At 37.6% G+C, this 19,913-nt stretch overlaps 1 protein-coding gene across 2 annotated transcripts in view; it reads right to left on the reverse strand.

Moving 5' to 3' along the window:
- Nucleotides 1-19,913, reverse strand: part of DNAH5 (dynein axonemal heavy chain 5) — a 139,459-nt gene that overhangs the window by 28,936 nt on the left and 90,610 nt on the right. For both annotated transcript variants that reach the window (XM_062567994.1, XM_062567993.1), the window contains exons 53-62: nt 17,416-17,546; nt 14,566-14,719; nt 13,541-13,808; nt 12,350-12,581; nt 10,665-10,779; nt 10,233-10,409; nt 6,512-6,715; nt 2,643-2,822; nt 1,622-1,759; nt 1,019-1,154 (exon numbers count right to left, since the gene is read on the reverse strand). In XM_062567994.1, coding sequence (XP_062423978.1) covers nt 1,019-1,154; nt 1,622-1,759; nt 2,643-2,822; nt 6,512-6,715; nt 10,233-10,409; nt 10,665-10,779; nt 12,350-12,581; nt 13,541-13,808; nt 14,566-14,719; nt 17,416-17,546 — 1,735 coding nt within the window. The remainder of the gene's footprint in view (nt 1-1,018; nt 1,155-1,621; nt 1,760-2,642; nt 2,823-6,511; nt 6,716-10,232; nt 10,410-10,664; nt 10,780-12,349; nt 12,582-13,540; nt 13,809-14,565; nt 14,720-17,415; nt 17,547-19,913) is intronic.

A 19,913-nucleotide genomic window follows, 5' to 3' on the forward strand; every position in this document is an offset into this window, starting at 1 on the left:
ATTGCACAAGCATGACAGCAGGCTAAAATATAAATAAATAAATAAATAAGACTTGATTTAGGAGTACTGATTACAGACAAATCAATTACAATTATTGCTACTAACGATAAAAAGTTGTAATAGACATCATTATGAAGAAAGTAAGTGTTACACAAGTTCCAATTTTCTAGTCAGCCTGAAAAGTCCCCTCCCTAAGTTTCCTGATACCATAATTACTTTTTATAACTCAGAACTAAGAATAAGGATTCTAATCTGGAGAAGATTGCTGTACTTTCATACTGAGTGCTAATATTTTTGATACTTTTTCAAGATAGCTGAAGAAGCCAGGATGAGTGTGTGGAGATGGTACTTTGTAGTTTTAATATACAAATTAATACAAGTTTAATACATAAGTTAATAATATTATATATTATTAACTATATATACTACATATTATGCCAATATATATATATGTAGGCAACATCAGATATATGCACTATATATGAAGGCAAACATCAGAGAGTTATTTCAGGCCACAATAAAGGACAAGATAAATTTCATTTAATTTATAAAACTAATCAATAAATCTTTTATTATAAACGAATTTCCAAGCATTTATTTATAAAATCAAAGCATACTTCTAGGAAAGAAAAATTTTATGACTTTAGTAACTGCTCTGAAAATTATTGACTTTGACAGATACATATCAGTACTTGAATATTAGTCTTTGTCTCCTCCACTTATAATTGCATTCTCAGTTATAGACATTTTACTGTCACTTGCTAACACACCACCCTCTTTTGACCACTGCCTACAAGTTTGTCAGTTAAAACATCAGCATTCCAAATATACACAGAATTTTATACATGTCAAGTAACATCCTATGCACTGTATATACAGTGTTACAAAGTGTTACACACAAACAGTACAGTGTTATATACAAAGTTTGGAATTCACACCAATGTTTTCATTTTCACTACTGATTGCAGTTCAAGTGACTAAATTGCTTCCAGGTTCAAAGGTGTGGATAAATACCTACCCACTAGCCTCTTGATTTGCACAGCAAACTCTTTACTCTGTTCTGTCCATCTCTCTTTTTCACCTGCCAGACCACTTATAAGGCTCGAGGCAGTTTGCATTTTATGCCGGCAACGCTCAGCGTCTTCAAGCAAAGTCTAGATAAGATCATACCAAGAAATATGGTTTATAATCATGTATATGAGAGGGCAGAAAAACCCAATGAAACCACTGGTTAAACAACAGCCCCAAAATTTATTTGCAAACACTTGCTGTATTTTTCTATAGGGAGAGAGGGAAAGAGGGAAGGTGAAAGTATGATCAGGACAAACTGTCAGCATCTGTCCTAAAAGCAGTTCAAGTTTTTAATATTTTTGCTCCTAGCTTTCATGTTGGCATACATGTTACAGGGTATGTGAAATGCCTAGTACCTATTAACTCTGGTAAGTTATGTCCAGAATTTCAAATACATTACATACTGATAGCATACATTAATGAAATTTGATGTTAGAGTAGTAGACACTAAACACTTAACACAAACAAAATATTTGGGGGAGGTGGGGAGAGAGGTCAAATCCACAGAGGAAGTATTTAAATAATCTCTTCTCTATAAAAAGACGTTCACCTGCTTTTCTCTCATGGCCTTCTCATACTCTGCCTGCACAACATCTAATTCTTCTTGTTTGGCACCTAGTTCTGCTTGAGCTTTCCACAGATCTAACATAGCAGTTGTCAGGCGATTTTCCTGGACTGCCAAATTAGCCTATGAAGTATACAAATACAAAGCACATTCACACATCTCAAAGTACTTGTTATAAGGTAATTCAGAGTTTCACTGTACTACATTTGAAAATCAGTCTGCTCAGTAGGTTTTTCATCATTCATTAAAACCTTCTATTCTGATTTTACAAGAGAATAACTTCCTTCTGCAGGTAACAGCAGTTAATTAGTTTCTAAAATCACTTCGGAAAAAAAAAAAAAAAAAAAAAGAAAAAATCTGGGAAAACCATTCTTTCTCTTACACAAAAATTAGTCTGATCTGGCCTGCAGAAAGACTGGCATCACAAAAAGCCTGTTTATTTTCTCCAAATAATATTGCTTTGTATACCATCTCTACCCACAGGTCTTCTTTCCCTCTAAATCATCCACTTCATAAATATAAAGCTATTTGATGCTAAAATCATGCCTGACCACATTCTTCTTGACTTCCATTCTTACCTTTCAATGACTATTTAGGCCTGTTATTCTCTAAATAACACTGACACAATCTCAGAACACTCTGCCTATGATCTCAGATCATGAATATTAGAAGAACCAAATCCTGACTTTTTTGTTACTTAATTAGGGTAAAGCCATTGCAACAGTGAATTAAATTACAGCTGCTGCTTCAACCCCGTTCAAAAGGGACCCAGAGGCATAAAACTGCATAATCTCTTTAATGATTTTGACAACTTACAAGTGGCAGCATATTTCAAGTATACCACAGTGCAGACTTATAATGTTCAAGATGCTTCATACAGAGGCAGGCACCAACTGGAATAAAGCAGCTGATGTTTCCACTCCATGAACTCCTCAAGTGCCACATGGAGGGAGAAGAAAAGAGAAAGAGAAAGGGTGCCGTGTCTCGCACTGATTAACAGATTTACCTTTAAGGGTAATACTTCTTTGTTGATGGAAAAAAATATAGCCATAGCTTTGGTCCATGAGCAAAGGCCAGCAACATTCCCACATACTCGCTTAGCTGTCTCAATGTTGTAGTCTGCCATTTCAAAATAAGGGCTCAAAAGCTCTACCACTTCTTCATTAATTGTGTCTTTTGGAAATTGCTAAAAAAAAATGTGCAATATATGTAATGAATGTAATATACAGGTAGTATATGTAAAACATGTATTTTAGCATACACAGAACCCTATCAAGATTACAATGTTATTTAAAACAGCTGACGTAAAGTTCTCTGTCTCACACATTCTTAGGAACTCACAAGCCGTTCTACTCTCCTCTCCACTCTTACAAAATCACAGAATCATAGAATCAGTAAGGTTGGAAGGGACCTCTGGAGATCATCTAGTCCAACCTCCCCGCTCAGCAGGGTCACCTACAGCATGTTAGACAGGGTTATATCCAGGCGGGCCTTGAAGATTTCCAGAGAAGGAGACTCCGCAACCTCTCTGGCCAACCTGGTCCAGTGCTCCGTCACTCTCACAGGGAAGAAATTCCCCCTAACATGCAAGCAGAACTTTCTGTGCTTCAGTTTTTGCCCGTTGCCTCTTGTCCTGTCACACAGGACAACTGAAAAGAGTTTGTCCCCGTCCCCTTGACACCTTCCCTTCAGGTACTTATACACATTGATAAGATCCCCCCTCAGTCTTCTCTTCCCCAGATTGAAGAGGCCCAGCTCTCACAGCTGTTCCTCATGGGAGAGGTGCTCCAGCCCTTTGATCATCTTCGTAGCCTTACGCTGGACTCTCTCCACTAGCTCCATGTCTCTGTTGTACTGGGGAGTCCAGAACTGGATGCAGTACTCGAGATGCGGCCTCCCCAGGGCTGAGTAGAGGGGCAGGATCACCTCCCTCCACCTGCTGACAACACTCTTCCTAATGCACCCCAGGACACCATTGGCCTTCCTGACACAAGGGCACATTGCTGGCTCAGGGTCAACCTGTCATCCACCAGCACTCCCAGGTCCTTCTCTGCAGAGCTGCTCTCCAGAAGGTCAGCCCCCAGCTTGTACTGGTGCATGGGGTTATTTTTCCCTAGGTGCAGGACTTGGCACTTGCCCTTGTTGAACCTCAGGAGGTTCCTCTCTGTGCGTCTCTCCAGCCTGTCCAGGTCTCTCTGAATGGCAGCACAGCCCTCAGGTATATCAGCCACTCCTCCCAGCTTGGTATCATCATCAAACTTTCTGAGGAGGCACTCTGTCCCCTCATCCACGTCATTGATGAAGAAGAACAGGATGGGACACAGTACTGAGCCCTGGGGGACACCACTAGCCACAGGCCTCCAACTAGACTCCACGCCACTGATGACAACCCTTTGAGCTCTGCCTTTCAGCCAGTTCTCAATCCACCTCACTGTCCATTCACCTAACCCACACTTCCTGAACTTATCTAGGAGGATGTTATGGGAGCCAATGTCAAAAGCCTTGCTGAAGTCAAGGTACACAACGTCCACTGCTCGCCCCTCATCTACCCAATCCGTCACACCATCAGAGAAGGCTCTCAGATTGGTTAAGCAGGATTTCCCCTTGGTGAATCCATGGTGGCTCCTCCTGATCACCTTCTTTTCCTCCATATGCTTGGAGATGACATCCAGAATGAGCTATTCCATCTCCTTTCCAGGGGTGGAGGTGAGGCTGACCGGCCTATAGTTGCCTGGGTCCTCCTTCTTGCCCTTCTTGAAGACTGGAGTGACATTAGCTTTCTTCCAGTCCTCAGGCAACTCTCCAGTTCTCCACAACCTTTCAAAGATGATGGAGAATGGCTTAGCAACAACATCCACCAGCTCCCTTAGTACCCGTGGGTGCATCCCATCAGGGCCCATGGATCTGTGGATGTCTAGCCTGCCCAGAAGGTCTCTAATCCTACCCTCCTCAACCAAAGGAAAGTCTTCCCTTCTCCAGACCTTCTGCCTCACATCCAGGCTGTGGGAGTCATGAGGGCTGCCCTTAGCAGTGAAGACTGAAGCAAAGAAGGCTTTCAGTAATTCTGCCTTCTCTGTATCCTATTCAGTAGCGGGTCCACATTTTCCCGAGTCCTCTTCCTGCTGATGTGTTTGAAGAAGCCCTTCCTATTGTCCTTGACATCCCTTGCCAGACTCAATTCCAGCTGGGCCTTAGCCTTCCTTGCAGCATCTCTACATACTCTGCATTCCTGCAACTCTCCCAAGTAGCCTGTCCCTTCTTCCACATTCTGTGTACTTTCTTCTTCTGTCTGAATTTGGCCGAGCTCCTTGCTCACCCATGCAGCTCTCCTGCCCCTTTTGCTGCACTTCTTACTCATAGGGATGCATCACTCTTGAGCTTGGAGGAAGTGGTGTTTGAATACTAGCCAGCTCTCATGGACCCCTCTTCCTTCTAGGGCCTTAACCCATGAGATTCCACCAATTAGGTCTCTGAAGAGCCCAAAGTCCGCTCTCCTTAAGTCCAGGGTTGCAGCCCTGCTTGTTGCCTTAGTTCTTTCCTGCTGGATCACGAACTCCACCATCTCGATAAATAATTTGCCTTCCTTTATGATCCTTTCTGTCATATATTAACCATTAAGTTTATATAGGTAAACCACAGTGCAAAATATTACCAAGATCATGTTTATAATTCCATAAGAATACATAACAGCATAAGATGGGAAATCCTAGCGCTGGTCCAAAGACAAACATCAAAAGAGTCCTTTCAAGGGGCAATCAGATATTTTCCCCTCAAATTACACTAACTTATTAGTGGAATCTGTTTCTGTATTAAGATTTTGTTTTGACCTCACTTTTCTCCAGATATCTCTTCCATTTTCTTCTCCAAAAGCTCTGAAATTTCTCTTTTAAATTTATTTGCATTGCCAAATAATCTGTACGAGTTAATTTTTCTTAAAAGAATTACTTACAAGGTACAAAAAAGTATATCATTGATGAACTTCAGATATAGCTGTTCCCTGAAGCACAAATATGTTTATTTATGCACAAGAAATAAATATTTGAAGCCCTACAGTAAATTAAAAATCCTCTCATGAGTAGATGCAACATAAATACTACATAAATGGTAAACAGAGATGATCAAGTATGTCACCTGTGATTTCCCACTGGACCAGAGACCGATTAAGTAAACTCTTAGTGTGATTATAATTGCAGGAGTTTACCACTAGTGGAGAGGAAACTTTAACTGAAGTAGAAATTTTAAAAGTTGTTTATATTCCTTGGATTATAAGGACAATATTCGTCAAAATATAGACATTGGAGATAATGACATCTGGTGATGCAAGACAAGATATGATTTGTTCTCCAAGTAGATTAATCGTAAGATTAACAGTCTAAATTATGCAGTAACACAGACTTATTCACTAGTTACTCCTCCCATTTCTATAGGCACGTGCTATGGAGCTGAAAATCTCAAATTTCAAAAATTCTGATTTTATACATCCTAATCATCACCCGTTCTTTTGGAGGTCACTACACAAGGTGCAATGCTGAAAGTAAAAGAAAAATTAGGCAACAGAAAACAGATGCTTTAAGTAAGCTTTAAGTAAATGTGTAAGTAACAGCTATTTAAATGATTAAAGCTTTGATTCATTTGTAACCGAAGGTAATTTCATTATCACACTTAGTTTGAGTTATAATTGATTTATCACCTGACTTTACCTGATGGATGCAAACTTATTTCATTATGACATACTGATTTTTAAGCCTTTATCATTTCAGGTATATTGTATACCTAATTCCCATGCACATTTGTTCTCCTATGAACAACAGAGAAAACACTTTCCCTAATTCTCTTCAACTGAAAAAAATATGGAAGGAAAAGTTAGAGAAGCACCTGTAGGTTTTGTAAGAAGTTCCCTGCTGTCATCAGTTTCAAAGATTCTTGCCACGATGGGATAGTACAGCTTTTCTCCTGATCGGTTTTCACATTGTTCAGTTTTCTTTGGAAGAGGAGTAACACACAGTCCATGATACGCATAATAAGGTGAGGAGGTCGACCCAATGTGCGGACAGTGGCAATATCTGCAGGTTTTATTGTCTATAAAGTTCAAATAAAAAAAAGTAATTATTGTGATTGCTCCTTTAATAAGACATGGGGCACAAGTTCATCAGAAGTATTAATCCATTGGAGAGGAAAAGAATTATTATTCATATTATTACTTGATAATGATTTTGCCTCCAAAAAGTGTGAAGCTAAAAGGATCTAATCCAACAATATTTTGTTTACTGCCTCCTGGCAACTATTAGGAATCCTCAGCTGAACTATCCCCCAGAGGCACCTAAATGCTTAAATTACCATGCCCTTTCTTGACAGAGCAAAGAACAGAATAGAAATATCTTGAAATTTAACCTTTTTTAGAAAAACACTAAAATAGTTACCAGAAACTCAGTCTAGAAAGCAAAATACATTCTGTTGATATTTGGTAAGCAGAGGTGAATGAAAGGAACCAGGAGGAAGGACTGACACATGTACCCATCTGCACCTTCTGTTTTAGCTTACTGAGAATATTTCTGTTGTAGAAGGTGGCCTATGAAAAAATTAAAGAAATTGCAATAATGTATGAAAATCTAGGATCTATTAAGCATGACCTAGGTGCAAAGGGTACAAATCTAATACTGTAGCTTGTGATTGTGGGGTATATCATGAATCAAAAAGGACCATCAGAATATTCTACTGAAGTAGTGTCCTTAGAGAAGCAGGTACTTGAACAGTAGTGCATACAGAACCACATAAAAAGCAGATATCACTGAAAAATATGACTGCCAGTAGATGGGCCCACTCCTAGAACAGACACAACTTGGACAGGAGTTTTGTTCATCCGCAAGTAGCTGGCTCAGCTTGGGTACGTGACAGCGACAAACTACAAGTAGTAGGTTATTGCAAGAGATATCACGCCTTGCACCTAGCCTAGCACTTGTCTCATGGAGAATTTATAGAGGAAGATTTTAATTACCTGTGGCTATATTTTATGAAAGGAACTGTAAAATATTTTAGTCACTTGTTCACCTTTCTTTTTTTCCCTTTCAGTAGTTTGCTGTTTGTCAGGTTCAATGGGCAGCTGACAATTCAGCAGAGTTTTCTAGATTATTTCCATGAGAGCCTGAACTAGTACTTCTTAGTGATGTTTAGGTAATTCAGCTGGCCCTTTTTACCATTATTTAAGTTTTGGTAGAACAGCTACATTTATTTTTATCTCTTCTACCTATGTATTTAAAAAGCCATTACTATTACAGGGGAAAGAACGACTAAGTTTTACTGAGCTTTGACAATTCATACTCACACAAAAAGAATTTAATCTTGATATACATTAAACAGTACTTTAAAACTGTTCTGTATCAATCACATCAAATAGCATTAACAGTCTCAGAATATACAAAAACTGGTCGGATTTTTAGCTGGGAAGTAACCTCTATATTTATCAAAATATTTAAAAAGATATATGTCTATATTGCAAACAGAATTCCATTAAAGAAATCCCTAGTGGGAAATTCACAAACTGATAGAAATTGCAGCCTATAACTTGTGAAGTTCATTTCATGAAAGTTCATTTCATTTCATTTCATGTAACCCTATACAGACTTGTACAGAGAATTTTCTTAAATGAGTTTCTGAAGGAATGAATTGTGTGGCTATAGATATCTATGCTGATCAGCTCACTTTTATGACAGCTTCTTCTCTCTTTTAGGAATATGAAAATAATTTATTATAACAAATGTAAGAATTTTAAGATTAAGCCAAACAAGCTTGCTCCATTGTGAAGTCTCACAAAAATGATTTTGCACCTTTGTGTGTATTAGACAGATTTTTGTGTATTAGAATCCAAAATTCAAAAAGAAGAGTATTGTTTTATTTTGGTATCTTTGGCCAAAACCAGAAGAGAAAATGCAATAAGATTTATCGGGACAGGACACCAGTGCTCTTAGCATACCTAAGACATTGGTCAACTAGTATTGCTTGTTTATGCACTTGTCAGAATGCTTGCACATCTCTGCATTTTTTTAAAAAAAAAAAACTCTTCTCGGTAACTATATATCAGAATTGTATAATCCAGACTAGCTCTCATTCCACTCTCATCAGCAGTCATGTCATCAGCCCTCATTCAGATGTTTTCATCAAGGTGGTCAGAGAGTGCCAAGGACTTCTCCCTCAAAGGGAAGTCCTACATCCAAATGTCCATAAAACCTTATTTATATTTGATTTTTCAAGTCTTTGATTTCAAAGACCCCATCTATTTTGAACGAAAGTTACAGTATTCTTCAACCATCACCACTGTTGGCAGTCTCTCAAGTGGAAAAGAAAAGCTTCCAGTAAACCTACATAACAACTGATTGCCTCCAACCGGCTACATATTGACAAAATATTATTCAGTTATTACTCTGCCCATGCCACCCAAAGCAAAGCGTTCAGTAACGAGACTGGATTTTAACTCTCCAATTGCAGCAGTCTTGACACATTAGAAAGGTTTTCTTAGAATGTAGTTGTTCTCCTGTGAACATCTAGACTCTCTTATTCTCCGATAGACTCAAAACAAAGCTTCAAGAGCACTCCTGTTGCTCATCCTTTCATGAGGAAGCAATCCTAAAAGGCAAAGCAGCAGCTGGGCTTCTCGTTTCAAGTAGCATGGACAGTTGTAAAGAAAAGTTCATTTGAATGAAAAAAAGTTTGCTTTCTGATTTCTGAGACTGTAGGAAGGTATCTCACAGGTTGATTTTTCTCAGAAGCTAGCTTACAAACTTAGAAGTTTACCTATTACTACTTCAGGGTTTTCCCTCATTTCTGTCTGTTGCTTGATATGCCAGTTCCCTGCCTGCCTTCAGTACTTGGCTTGCTTCAGCTCCCACTATTGCTGTTCTCCCTCAAAATGCCTTGTGACACATTATCTCTTAGTCAGACAAACAGATCTGAAAATATATAATGTAAGATCAACAGAAATTAATCTTTTTTCATCACTAACGATGTATCATGCAAAAATATCATCAGAGTGGTATTGCTCTACTCTAAAAGCTTCACAAAAAGAGTAGGCTGAAAGATATGAAGTCTTGTGGTGAATTTGGGTAATACCACACCTCAGAAGCCAGAAGAAATTTTCCTGGAGAAGGCAGAAAAGAGTAGATCAGCAAACTCAGTCAAAATGCAATTCACTGGGAAAAGCTTAAAACAAAACAGATTTACATTTGGATGCAATGTTATTATATTGAAGGCATTTACTTCTTCATTCATTGCAGACCCGCTCTGTTTCCTAACAGTAGCAACATTCTGCTATCAATGTAATAGCAACCTGCAGCACAATGTATATCACAGTTTCCGGTGAAAGTTAAAGCTTTCTCTTTGCTGCAAAATTGATTGCATATTTTGAGTTTGGTATTCAGGAAGAAAAAAGAAAAAAAAAAAGCAGAACCTTAAAAAATGTAATACATATATGTATATGCACACTTCTTTTGTCAGCTAATGAGTTAGATGGTATACTTGTCATCTTACATTTATTTTCAAATAAGTCAATCTTCTTATGAGTAAAAAAAAAATGTTATAGTTGGCCCAAAATTTCAATACTAACCTGTAAGGCTGCCTCTGCCTCTTCCAAAGCAGGCTTAGCAGCTTCCAACTTCTCTTCAGCAATGGCTTTGTCAATTGTGATGCTGTCCACAATAGCTTGGGCTTTGTCTTTCACTTTCTGAACTTCAACTTTCACTTTCTCAGCAGCCTGTGCTTTTACAGTAACTTCTTTCAATACCTACAATATGGGAAAACCCACACACCAAGTATTTAAAATACCTAGCTAAAGGAATGTGTTAATTTTTGTTGTAAAATTTCATTTGTTGAATTCAAGGTCCAAAACCAGAGTATTTGAACAAGATGACTTTCATCACCACTATACAATTTTAAAGATCCTTTTTTTCAACACTTCTTTTTATTTAACTACTTTTTGCAACATAAAAAATAAAAAGCACAGAATTAAAGAACAATACATTTTGAAGGTTGTACATACCATGTCAGCTTTTTCATTGGCAACTTGAAGTTCTTTTTCCTTTACCTCCAGCTCTCTGCTTAGAGCAGCCACTGACTCAGAGGCCTCTTTCAATTTCTCCAGTCCAGTATTCATTCTGGAATTAAAATACAAAACAAAAAGCATGCAATTGCTTATGTAATTTACACTTAGCATTCCAGATTATCCCATTAATGGAATTAAAAGGATAAATATACTACCAAAACATGTCTTATGCCAAAAATAAAACTTGCACAGAAATTTTCATGCAAGCTTCTATCGTCATCAGAATCAAGGAAGTGAATAATAAAGAATTACATAAAAGGGACCATGTGACTTGAAATTTTCTTCCCTTCTAATTTAAACAATATGTTTTTATTATTGCATAAGTCATATATGTCAGTTCCATATACGTCACTGTCCCTGTTGAGCTCCAACCTGATACTCAGAGGACTGAGTTCTGTACAGCACAAAGCATGTCTGATCACCAGAATCCTTAGATACATCTAAAATCACTACTAGTTGTTTAAAGAGGATAATAAGAAGGTTAATAAAATCAAAGCAGTAACTTTAAGATCAACCAAGAGAGTCACAGAAAAATAGCAGCGAGATTACACTTTTGTAATCCAGCATCAAAAGGCCCCTTAGATAGTCTTTTCTGTCTATTGAAGTGTCAGATTCTCAGCACAGATGCTTCAGACAAACTTAAGTGAGATCTAGATTAGGCAAAGATATGCTTTACACAGGAGGCACAGGAAGAACAAAGGAGGCTAGTAGTTCTGAAACAGTTAGATAAATACAAAAGAACAGGTAAAGAGTAACATCTACCAAAGCTGTTCAAACTGTGCAACTAAGGTTAAATGAAACAAGTGGATGTACAGGGACTAATCAGGTAGGTCTGAGAAGTCAGAAAGCAGAAAATTAGATCGAATCTCCCTATTTTCCAATCTTCACCCATAACATAACTACAGGTTTCTTATTCCATTTGACTTGAAGCCAGAGAATATTTCAAAGTGAAATAAACTAGTGTGAGTCTTTTGTAAAAGGCTGCCGGTTCTGAATGCCACTCTTCTAAAATGAAGACAATAGTTTCTTAAGAGTAATACCAACAGGTACCCTAAAGGCTAATTTTATATTCTACTTAGGTAGTTCTGACATGAAGTTAAATCTGAAAATGGGTTTCATTAGTTTAGAAAACATCTGAGAATGAGACTGAACATACCAAACCACTTAAGTAAATCCTTAAGTAAAAAGTTCAGCAGCCTAAATTAGACTCTGTGACCACAAGGGCAAAAATGCCAAGGGTAATACTCATATCAGAACACAAATGTTTAGCAAGAAAACAAAAGTTGCTCTTTGGTAAATTAAATGTTATTCTGAGCATATTATCATTCTCCTTAAAAATATATGGGAATAATGCATATCCACTTTTTTTCACCATCTTGCTGTTTCATATATCATCGCTGTATTTCCCCTCCAAAAAATAGATATTCTTTAAAATGTATGCTGATAACAACCCTAATTTTTGGTCGGATTATACCCTTACACCAATTTAGGCCCATTAAGAAACCCCAAAGGAAACTGCTGCTGTGCAGAAAGACAATTCATGTGTTGAGATAAAGCATTCAAGTATACAGCTAGCTTTGGAAGAAAACTATAATAAGATAGCAGTAAGTTGAGCATTTTACCTGTTGGCTAACATCTGAACTTCTGCATGCTTTTCTTTGTATGTAATTTTATATCCCTGAATAAAGGACAAATAGGATTTGGGAGTCACATGTGTAGAACGTCTGTATCTCTGAAAGTAATCAGAACACTTCTCTGCCACTCCGTCTTGGAATAAGCCCATGCACTGCACTATTTCCCTCTTTATCTCAGCAGTGCAGTCGATATCAAATGAGGACAGAAAATGTTCAGATACTTAGAAAAAAAAGAAAAATAAATATATGTAAATATTTAGGAAAAACTCTTAGCATATAAACAAGGCAGTATACAGGCTACGTATCACATCACAGAGAAGTACTTCCTACTAATTTAAATCTTCATCTGCTGAAAGCCATTGATCTCTGAGTCACTTATACATACATATAAGGCTTGGTATGTGGCTGAACTTTAAATAGTATTTTATTTTTAAGGTTTCGCTAGCAGTATTTGGTCTATTAAAGGATGGTATTGATTACAACAGGCAATAGTTGCAGAGCAGAGAAAACCTATGGAAGTAAAGTCTTTATACAAATGTTCTTGGCAATCTGAAATACGTTTTGCAAGACAGATGTACTATCTTCTATAAAAATATTTTAAAATATAAATAGTAATTATTAACCAACTTATTGACTGCTGTGACAGTCAGTCAAAAAAAAAGGTAGAAACTTTTTTTGAATGTTTACCACATAGTTGAGATTAAAAAAACCTTGAAAAACTCCTTCTTACCTTATGTCATGTATTTTAAACCTGCCATTTAATTGAGATTGTTGATCATAGCATATATTTATGAATCAACAATATGAAGTAAAATATCAAAATGGGTAAAAAGCTTGTGGAGCACTGCATTAACCATGTTGCAGGTAGAATGACAGTCACTTTCTTTAGTGGTATTTTCCCTTCTGCATCAATGCCTTAAGCCATCTGTCATCTCTTCTCTTCAAACTATTTTTGATGGCTTTCTTCCTTTTGAAATATTGTAACAGTGGAATACAGTGTACTCAACCTTTAAGCAGGATGACATTCACATCAGATTTTGGAACTAAGTTTCTTCTGCTAGTAGATTGGCAAAACAAGCTTTCCTTGCCTTCAAATCAATTAAAGTAGCTCAAGAAACTTGGGCTTCCTGACTGTTGATCATAGAATTAAGTATCTGCCATAACAAAACCTACACTTACCTGCCACTAGAGCATCCTTAGGCCACAGGCTGAACCAATCTATGGTGCATCCGGAAATGAGAGCAGGAAACTTCAAGGCCCTGTTTCGGAATTTTTCACCCACTGGTGAGAAGCAAAGCACCACATGAAGGTTCTGACGGACCCTGGTCATGAAGTAGTCATACAGACTCTCACTGCTTGGAGGTCTACGTGGGTGTTCCTTTCTTAAGACAGGTATGAGGTCACCAGTGATGTCATCTATTTCATCTCGAGCAAATAAATTTGAGACCTTCGAGAAAAAAAGATCTTTTTTTCATGCTTCAGGAGATAATGTAAAATAGAGTATACAGCATAGGGTTGATTTAATGCATAGCATTTCCAGAAGGAGTGTACATTTCAGATACTAAAGTTATTAGGACCTGCACCATTATTTTAAACCAGAATTTCCACTGGAGAGATTTCATTAATCACACTGAAATCTAACTTGCTGTAAAAGTAGGCAATACACTCTCCCACATGAAAGACATCCATGTACAGCAAGATTTTTCTCTTCTTTTACTATTCTGACAACTAGCAGAAATGACTCTGAAACACAAGTCCTATTATTACAAAAAAAGACAAATCATAAAAGCTATCTGTTCTGGACACAAATTTACCAAACAGAAACTGACTGAACACTAATGAGATTTTTAATCTAACAGATAATTTTGTCAAACTTAGATAATGTTCACTATATTTCACACTTTTTTAAAAAAGCTATTATCATGTACCTGGTGGTTTGTCAACACATTTCAAAGAATCTGACTTAGATGATTTCTCTGTATGGAATGATGATGCTCATTATAAATTTTAAAGTAGTTTTGTCACAGTCTATAAAGTAGCTAAAATGTAGCTTGATTATTTCTGATGGTGCCAAAGCACTTGAATTTTAGCTTTTGAAAGTGTGCCCCTTGATATGTAAAAGAATATTCAGATGAGTTAAGTTATTTTGCTAAATAATTATAAAAGTTAAAATGCAGAAAAACTATCATGAGAAAGTATCCTACCTCTCCCGATGATAAAACATTATTCAGGTATTCCAAGAAAGACTCATCTTTGATCTCACTGTCTGTAAAAAGAAAACAGATGCCCTTCCCTTGCTGTCCTGCTATTCTGTACAAGATTTTTAGATCTTCCATCAGGTTTGAGGTGTTGTATGATCTACAAAAAGGACAGTCCTATTAATATTCATGCCTTTTTTAAAATGGCTTCTGGTTTAAAGCAAACTTAAGCAGGAAACAATATCTTGGAATTTAAAGCAAAAAGGTACAGACTATTTTTTATTTAGATTAGCTGTAGAGACATAGCTCATTTCAAAGTCTCCCGTTAAACACCTAACCCATTATTCTCCTTCCTGCTCTGTTTTTCCCTTTCATATCAACCAAAAAAAAAGAAACAAAAACAAAACTGAAGTCGTGTCATGCTCCTTATCTCTCTTCTGTTAGAAAATGAGCAGGCAGACAGAGGCTGTCTCAGGATTTTGTCATGTGCTGGGGACACTAAGATCATGTTCATTAGACTTTATTGATTAATTGAGAAACTCAAGGCAGCTGTTTTGCCCTCTTCGCAAAAATCATCACTAATGATAGCATTCATAGTTTCAAGAAAAGGAAGGAGAGTGCAGCAAAAGAAGACATCATTTCAGCAAACACAAAAAATTTACTAGGTAAGGTTACAAGGAATGATCTCTATGGGTTGGTAAAGGAGTGCAATAAAAACAGAAGTTTCTAGGATGCTTATTAAGAATTAAAACAAAGAAGCTGTTGTATGCAACTGTAATAAGGGTTTCTAATGTAACCATAATGATCTCATGCATGATCTGAAAAATCAGAAATTGTGCAAAAGTTCCTCTTTATTAGGGAAGAGCTCAGAAAATAAACACTTCGTTTTTAGCTTTTTTGTTCTTGATGATTAAGAAGAGAATTTTGTACATTTCAACATAGATATCAAAGTCAACAAGAAAAGTTCTATAAGTATATTGTAAATAAAATACCACAATAGTAAAGACATCATTAAAGCAGAAATGGACACACAGAGAAGATGGAAATATTCAAAGTCGTTTTACTTCTCTTGGAAGAAAAAAAAATGGTGGAGAGAGATATTCAGTTAATTTTCAAAAATTAAACAGAAATACTGGTGAGGAAAAAGTCTTCAAATCAGACACATTAAGTCAGCAATATGACCATCATCTGTTTTGATGAACTAAATGAAACTATTTAAAACCCAATAATTACTTTCTTTGAGAACTCACAAGTGAATAGGAGAAATTAGATTAATAAAGGGCAGAGTGTTAAAGGAGTATTCAAATTTTTCCAAGAGTATCTGGGGACAAAGCATTAGATCTTTCTGCCTGCTTATAAGGTAGATCTTTCCATTTTATGTTTCTTAGTAAGGAAAGTATAGAGTTTAATTGTATAATAGTTTCAATAATCTCAATTCCTCCTTTGACAATGTAATGAGACTAAAGAAAAACACAGCAACAGTATCTCCTTTTGACATAATCATACCAATCAGCATTCTGATAAAGTGAAATACAGTTTACTTAACATCACCTCCACTTGATATAGCCTCAAAGTCAACACTATATGAAAAGTAGGGTTACATGTATTAGTATTGTACTGTCATATTGAATTAATATATCAAACAAGATTGCATGAGGCTATCTGACTGTATTCTTATTTCTGCTTACTAAATTTACAACACCAAAATCACAGTAGATACTTTGGATAACAAGTCTTTTGAAAGTTCAACTGATTTTATCAAACAAATCAGACAGCTACACTTGCTTGTTGCCCCTCTTGGAGAATTCCAAGTAGTTTGTAAAGCAGGATTGCATTTCATTAGAAACTTTGTTGAGTCTTTCCTAAAATCATATTTATTCAGCTTTTCACTTAGTCTATTCTTCATAATAGTTGTTTTTAATTTACCTAGTGCAGACATCAGGCTTACAGGTCTGCAAGTGTAAAAGTTCCCCAGATCGCTGGGCATGTTTTTTTTTCCCATGAGCACTACATTTGCCACCTTACAATCCTCAGGTCTCAAGGTTACTTTAGTTGGAGGCAGCAAAGCACTTAATTTTTAATTCACTTGTTAATTCAGCTATTTCACCTTTTAGGACTTCATAATACTTTGCGTACGATATCTGGTAATTTGTTACTGCTTGTTTTGTCAGCTGTATGGTAAACTCCCCTAAAGTCATCTATTTCAGATAAACCCTCTGATGAGATCCTTGCCAAGAAGCATTCCCACACAGGAATCTACAATTTCTTCTGCAGCAATCACAGCTGCAAAAGGAAAAAATATCATTTAGCTTCTACTATCACCTTACTCGAGTGCTGCCAATATTCCTTGATCACTGACTGATCCTATAGACACTTTGGGAGGCAACAATATATTTGAAGAGAAATGTATACTTTATTTTGTGTGTGTGTGTGTGAGTTATTTCAATTTCAAAAGAAAACATATTGGGTTAAATAATATAAAGTAAGGTAATTTATATTTGGAAATGACTGTCAAAATACTGACAAATACACAAAAACTATCAAGTTAATTATTACAAGATAAACTCAGACAGGTTGTGGATAGAGACCGTGCACAAATACTTTCCAGGTAACTTTACCCAGCCAAAATTCTTCCCCACTCTCTGAAACATCCTTGTAGTAAAAGCTCAGATTCACTATAGAAAATCAAGTAGATTGAGTAAGTCTCGAAGGATTTTCATGCATTTCCGTTCTAGGCATCAGTGTTCAGCCCATGTTGTTTTTGCTCCCACTGCATAGACTGGGAGTCAGTGCTCTAGTTATGGGAAGAGTTCAAACACACAGTACTTATCTATTTAAACTTCAGTTAATGCTCACCTTGTTAACATGATCTGGAATGTATGATAGCCAGCTATGAATGATGCCAGTCTTGTTAGGCTCTGCTTTCCTGAACCACCAACTCCAACTAAAAGAGCATTTCCACAAGGAGTGCGAATCACCCGAGAAATCTGTGTAACAACACAGCTTTTTATTGCTAAAATGTTTAAAATTACATGCCCCAAAAATACTACACTAATGTGGTAATAACATTATCTTAGAAGTGCAAAACAACCTGAATTTTTACATTCAAATTTAAGAATTTTTTATAACTATAATTTTATAAATTTTATAAATTTTTATAAATTATAAATTTTATAAATTTTTATAACTATTAATACATTCTAAAAACATTTGCACTTTCCAATATTTTCTGTAAACCTTCCAATACTATAGCAACCACTTGATTCTATCTTTGTGAACTTCCAATTGTCCGTAGATTTCTTCTCTCAGTTCCAAAAAGCACAAGGAAATCTCAACAGTTACAATCACAGCATGATAGATTAATTAAAAAAAAAAATGGGAGGGAAAATTCAGCTGCCTATGGGCAGACCCTTGTAGCACACAGATGAGCCTGCATTCATTTCTGGAACATCATGGAGCCTCTTGCCTCTCAAAGGCAAGATACCACCAGTTTCCCTATTATACCTTCATGACAACTTAAGTGTGCCTAATCTATCCAGGTCCCGTCCATAGTGTTCAGAAAAACATGTTCTCCCAGGACTATTAAATTCATGGGAAATAGACCCCAGAATACTCTGCAGTAAGTAATAATATGGGCTTTCTAATGAACCTTCTTAAACTTTTAATTTACTTGACTATAAAAATGCACCATATCCATGCAAATATTTGTTCACAGTGGAAAATCTCCCAGACATATCTCCCTTTCTTTCCCATTATACTATTTATGTTTTAAAGCAAAGGTAGTAGTTTCACATTTCCCTTCCATTCCAGGACAACACAGTGTGAATGAAGATGATACCCTGTGCAATACAGAACAAGAAAATTTTCAGCACTGTGAACTACATGCAGCAACCATTCTGTTGCCCACAGATGAAAAACAATGCTAGCAATTCTGGAAACAGGAGTTAGCTGATGCTGAGAAAATACACCTTCAGACACAGAAGAGGAAAGTTACTGACTTACTTAGGAATCTCATGGTTTAAGGCCCTAGAAGAAAAGGGGGGGGGGGCAGGAGAGCTGGCTAATGTTCAAGAATGTCTTCTTCCAAGCTCAAGAGCAGTGCATCCCAAGGAGAAAGAAGGCCAGCAAAGAGGGCAGGAGTGCATGGGTGAGCAAGGAGCTCCTGGCAAAACTCAGACAGAAGAAGAACGTCCACAGAATGTGGAAAAGGGGACAGGCTACTTGGGAGGAATATAAGAATGTGGTCAGAGTATGTAGAGATGCTGCGAGGAAGGCTAAGGCCCAGTTGGAATTGAGTCTGGCAAGGGATGTCAAGGACAATAGGAAGGGCTTCTTCAGATACATCAGTAGCAAGAGAAACACTGGGGAAAATGTGGGCCTGCTGCTGAATGGGGTGGGGGCCCTAGTGACAAAGGATACAGAGAAGGCAGAGTTACTGAATGCCTCCTTTGCTTCAGTCTTCACTACTCAGGGCAGCCCTCAGGAATTCCAGAGCCTGGGACAACGGAGAGAGTCTGGAGAAAGGAAGACATTCCTTTGGTTGAGGAGGATTGGGTTAGAGATCTTCTAGGCAAACTTGACGTTCACAAATCCATGGGCCCTGATGGGATGCACCCACGGGTACTGAGGGAGCTGGCGGATGTTGTTGCCAAGCTGCTTACCAACATCTTTAAAAGATTGTGGAGGACAGATGTGCCTGAGGAGTGGAAGAAAGCCAATGTCACTCCAGTCTTCAAGAAGGGCAAGAAAGAGGACCCAGGCAACTACAGGCCAGTCAGCCTCACCTCCACCCCTGGAAAGGAGATGGAATAGCTCATTCTGGATGTCATCTCCAAGCATATGGAGGAAAAGAAGGTGATCAGGAGGAGCCACCATGGATTCACCAAGGGGAAATCCTGCTTAACCAATCTGAGAGCCTTCTCTGATGGTGTGACGGATTGGGTAGATGAGGGGCGAGCAGTGGACGTTGTGTACCTTGACTTCAGCAAGGCTTTTGACATTGGCTCCCATAACATCCTCCTAGATAAGTTCAGGAAGTGTGGGTTAGGTGAATGGACAGTGAGGTGGATTGAGAACTGGCTGAATGGCAGAGCTCAGAGGGAGGCCATCAGTGGTGCGGAATCTAGTTGGAGGCCTTTGGCTAGTGGAGTTCGCCAGGGCTCAGTACTGGGTCCCATCCTGTTCAACTTCTTCATCAATGACGTGGATGAAGGGACAGAGTGCCTCCTCAGCAAGTAAAAACATAAGCTACATGTCTTTTAAGAGAGACATAGAGCTACTGGAGAGAGTCCAGCATAGGGCTAAAGATGATCAGAGAGCTGGAGCATCTGCCCTATGAGGAACAGCTGCGAGTG

This window comes from Rhea pennata, chromosome 2 (assembly GCF_028389875.1).
Source record: "Rhea pennata isolate bPtePen1 chromosome 2, bPtePen1.pri, whole genome shotgun sequence".
Classification (NCBI taxonomy): Eukaryota; Metazoa; Chordata; class Aves; order Rheiformes; family Rheidae; genus Rhea; species Rhea pennata.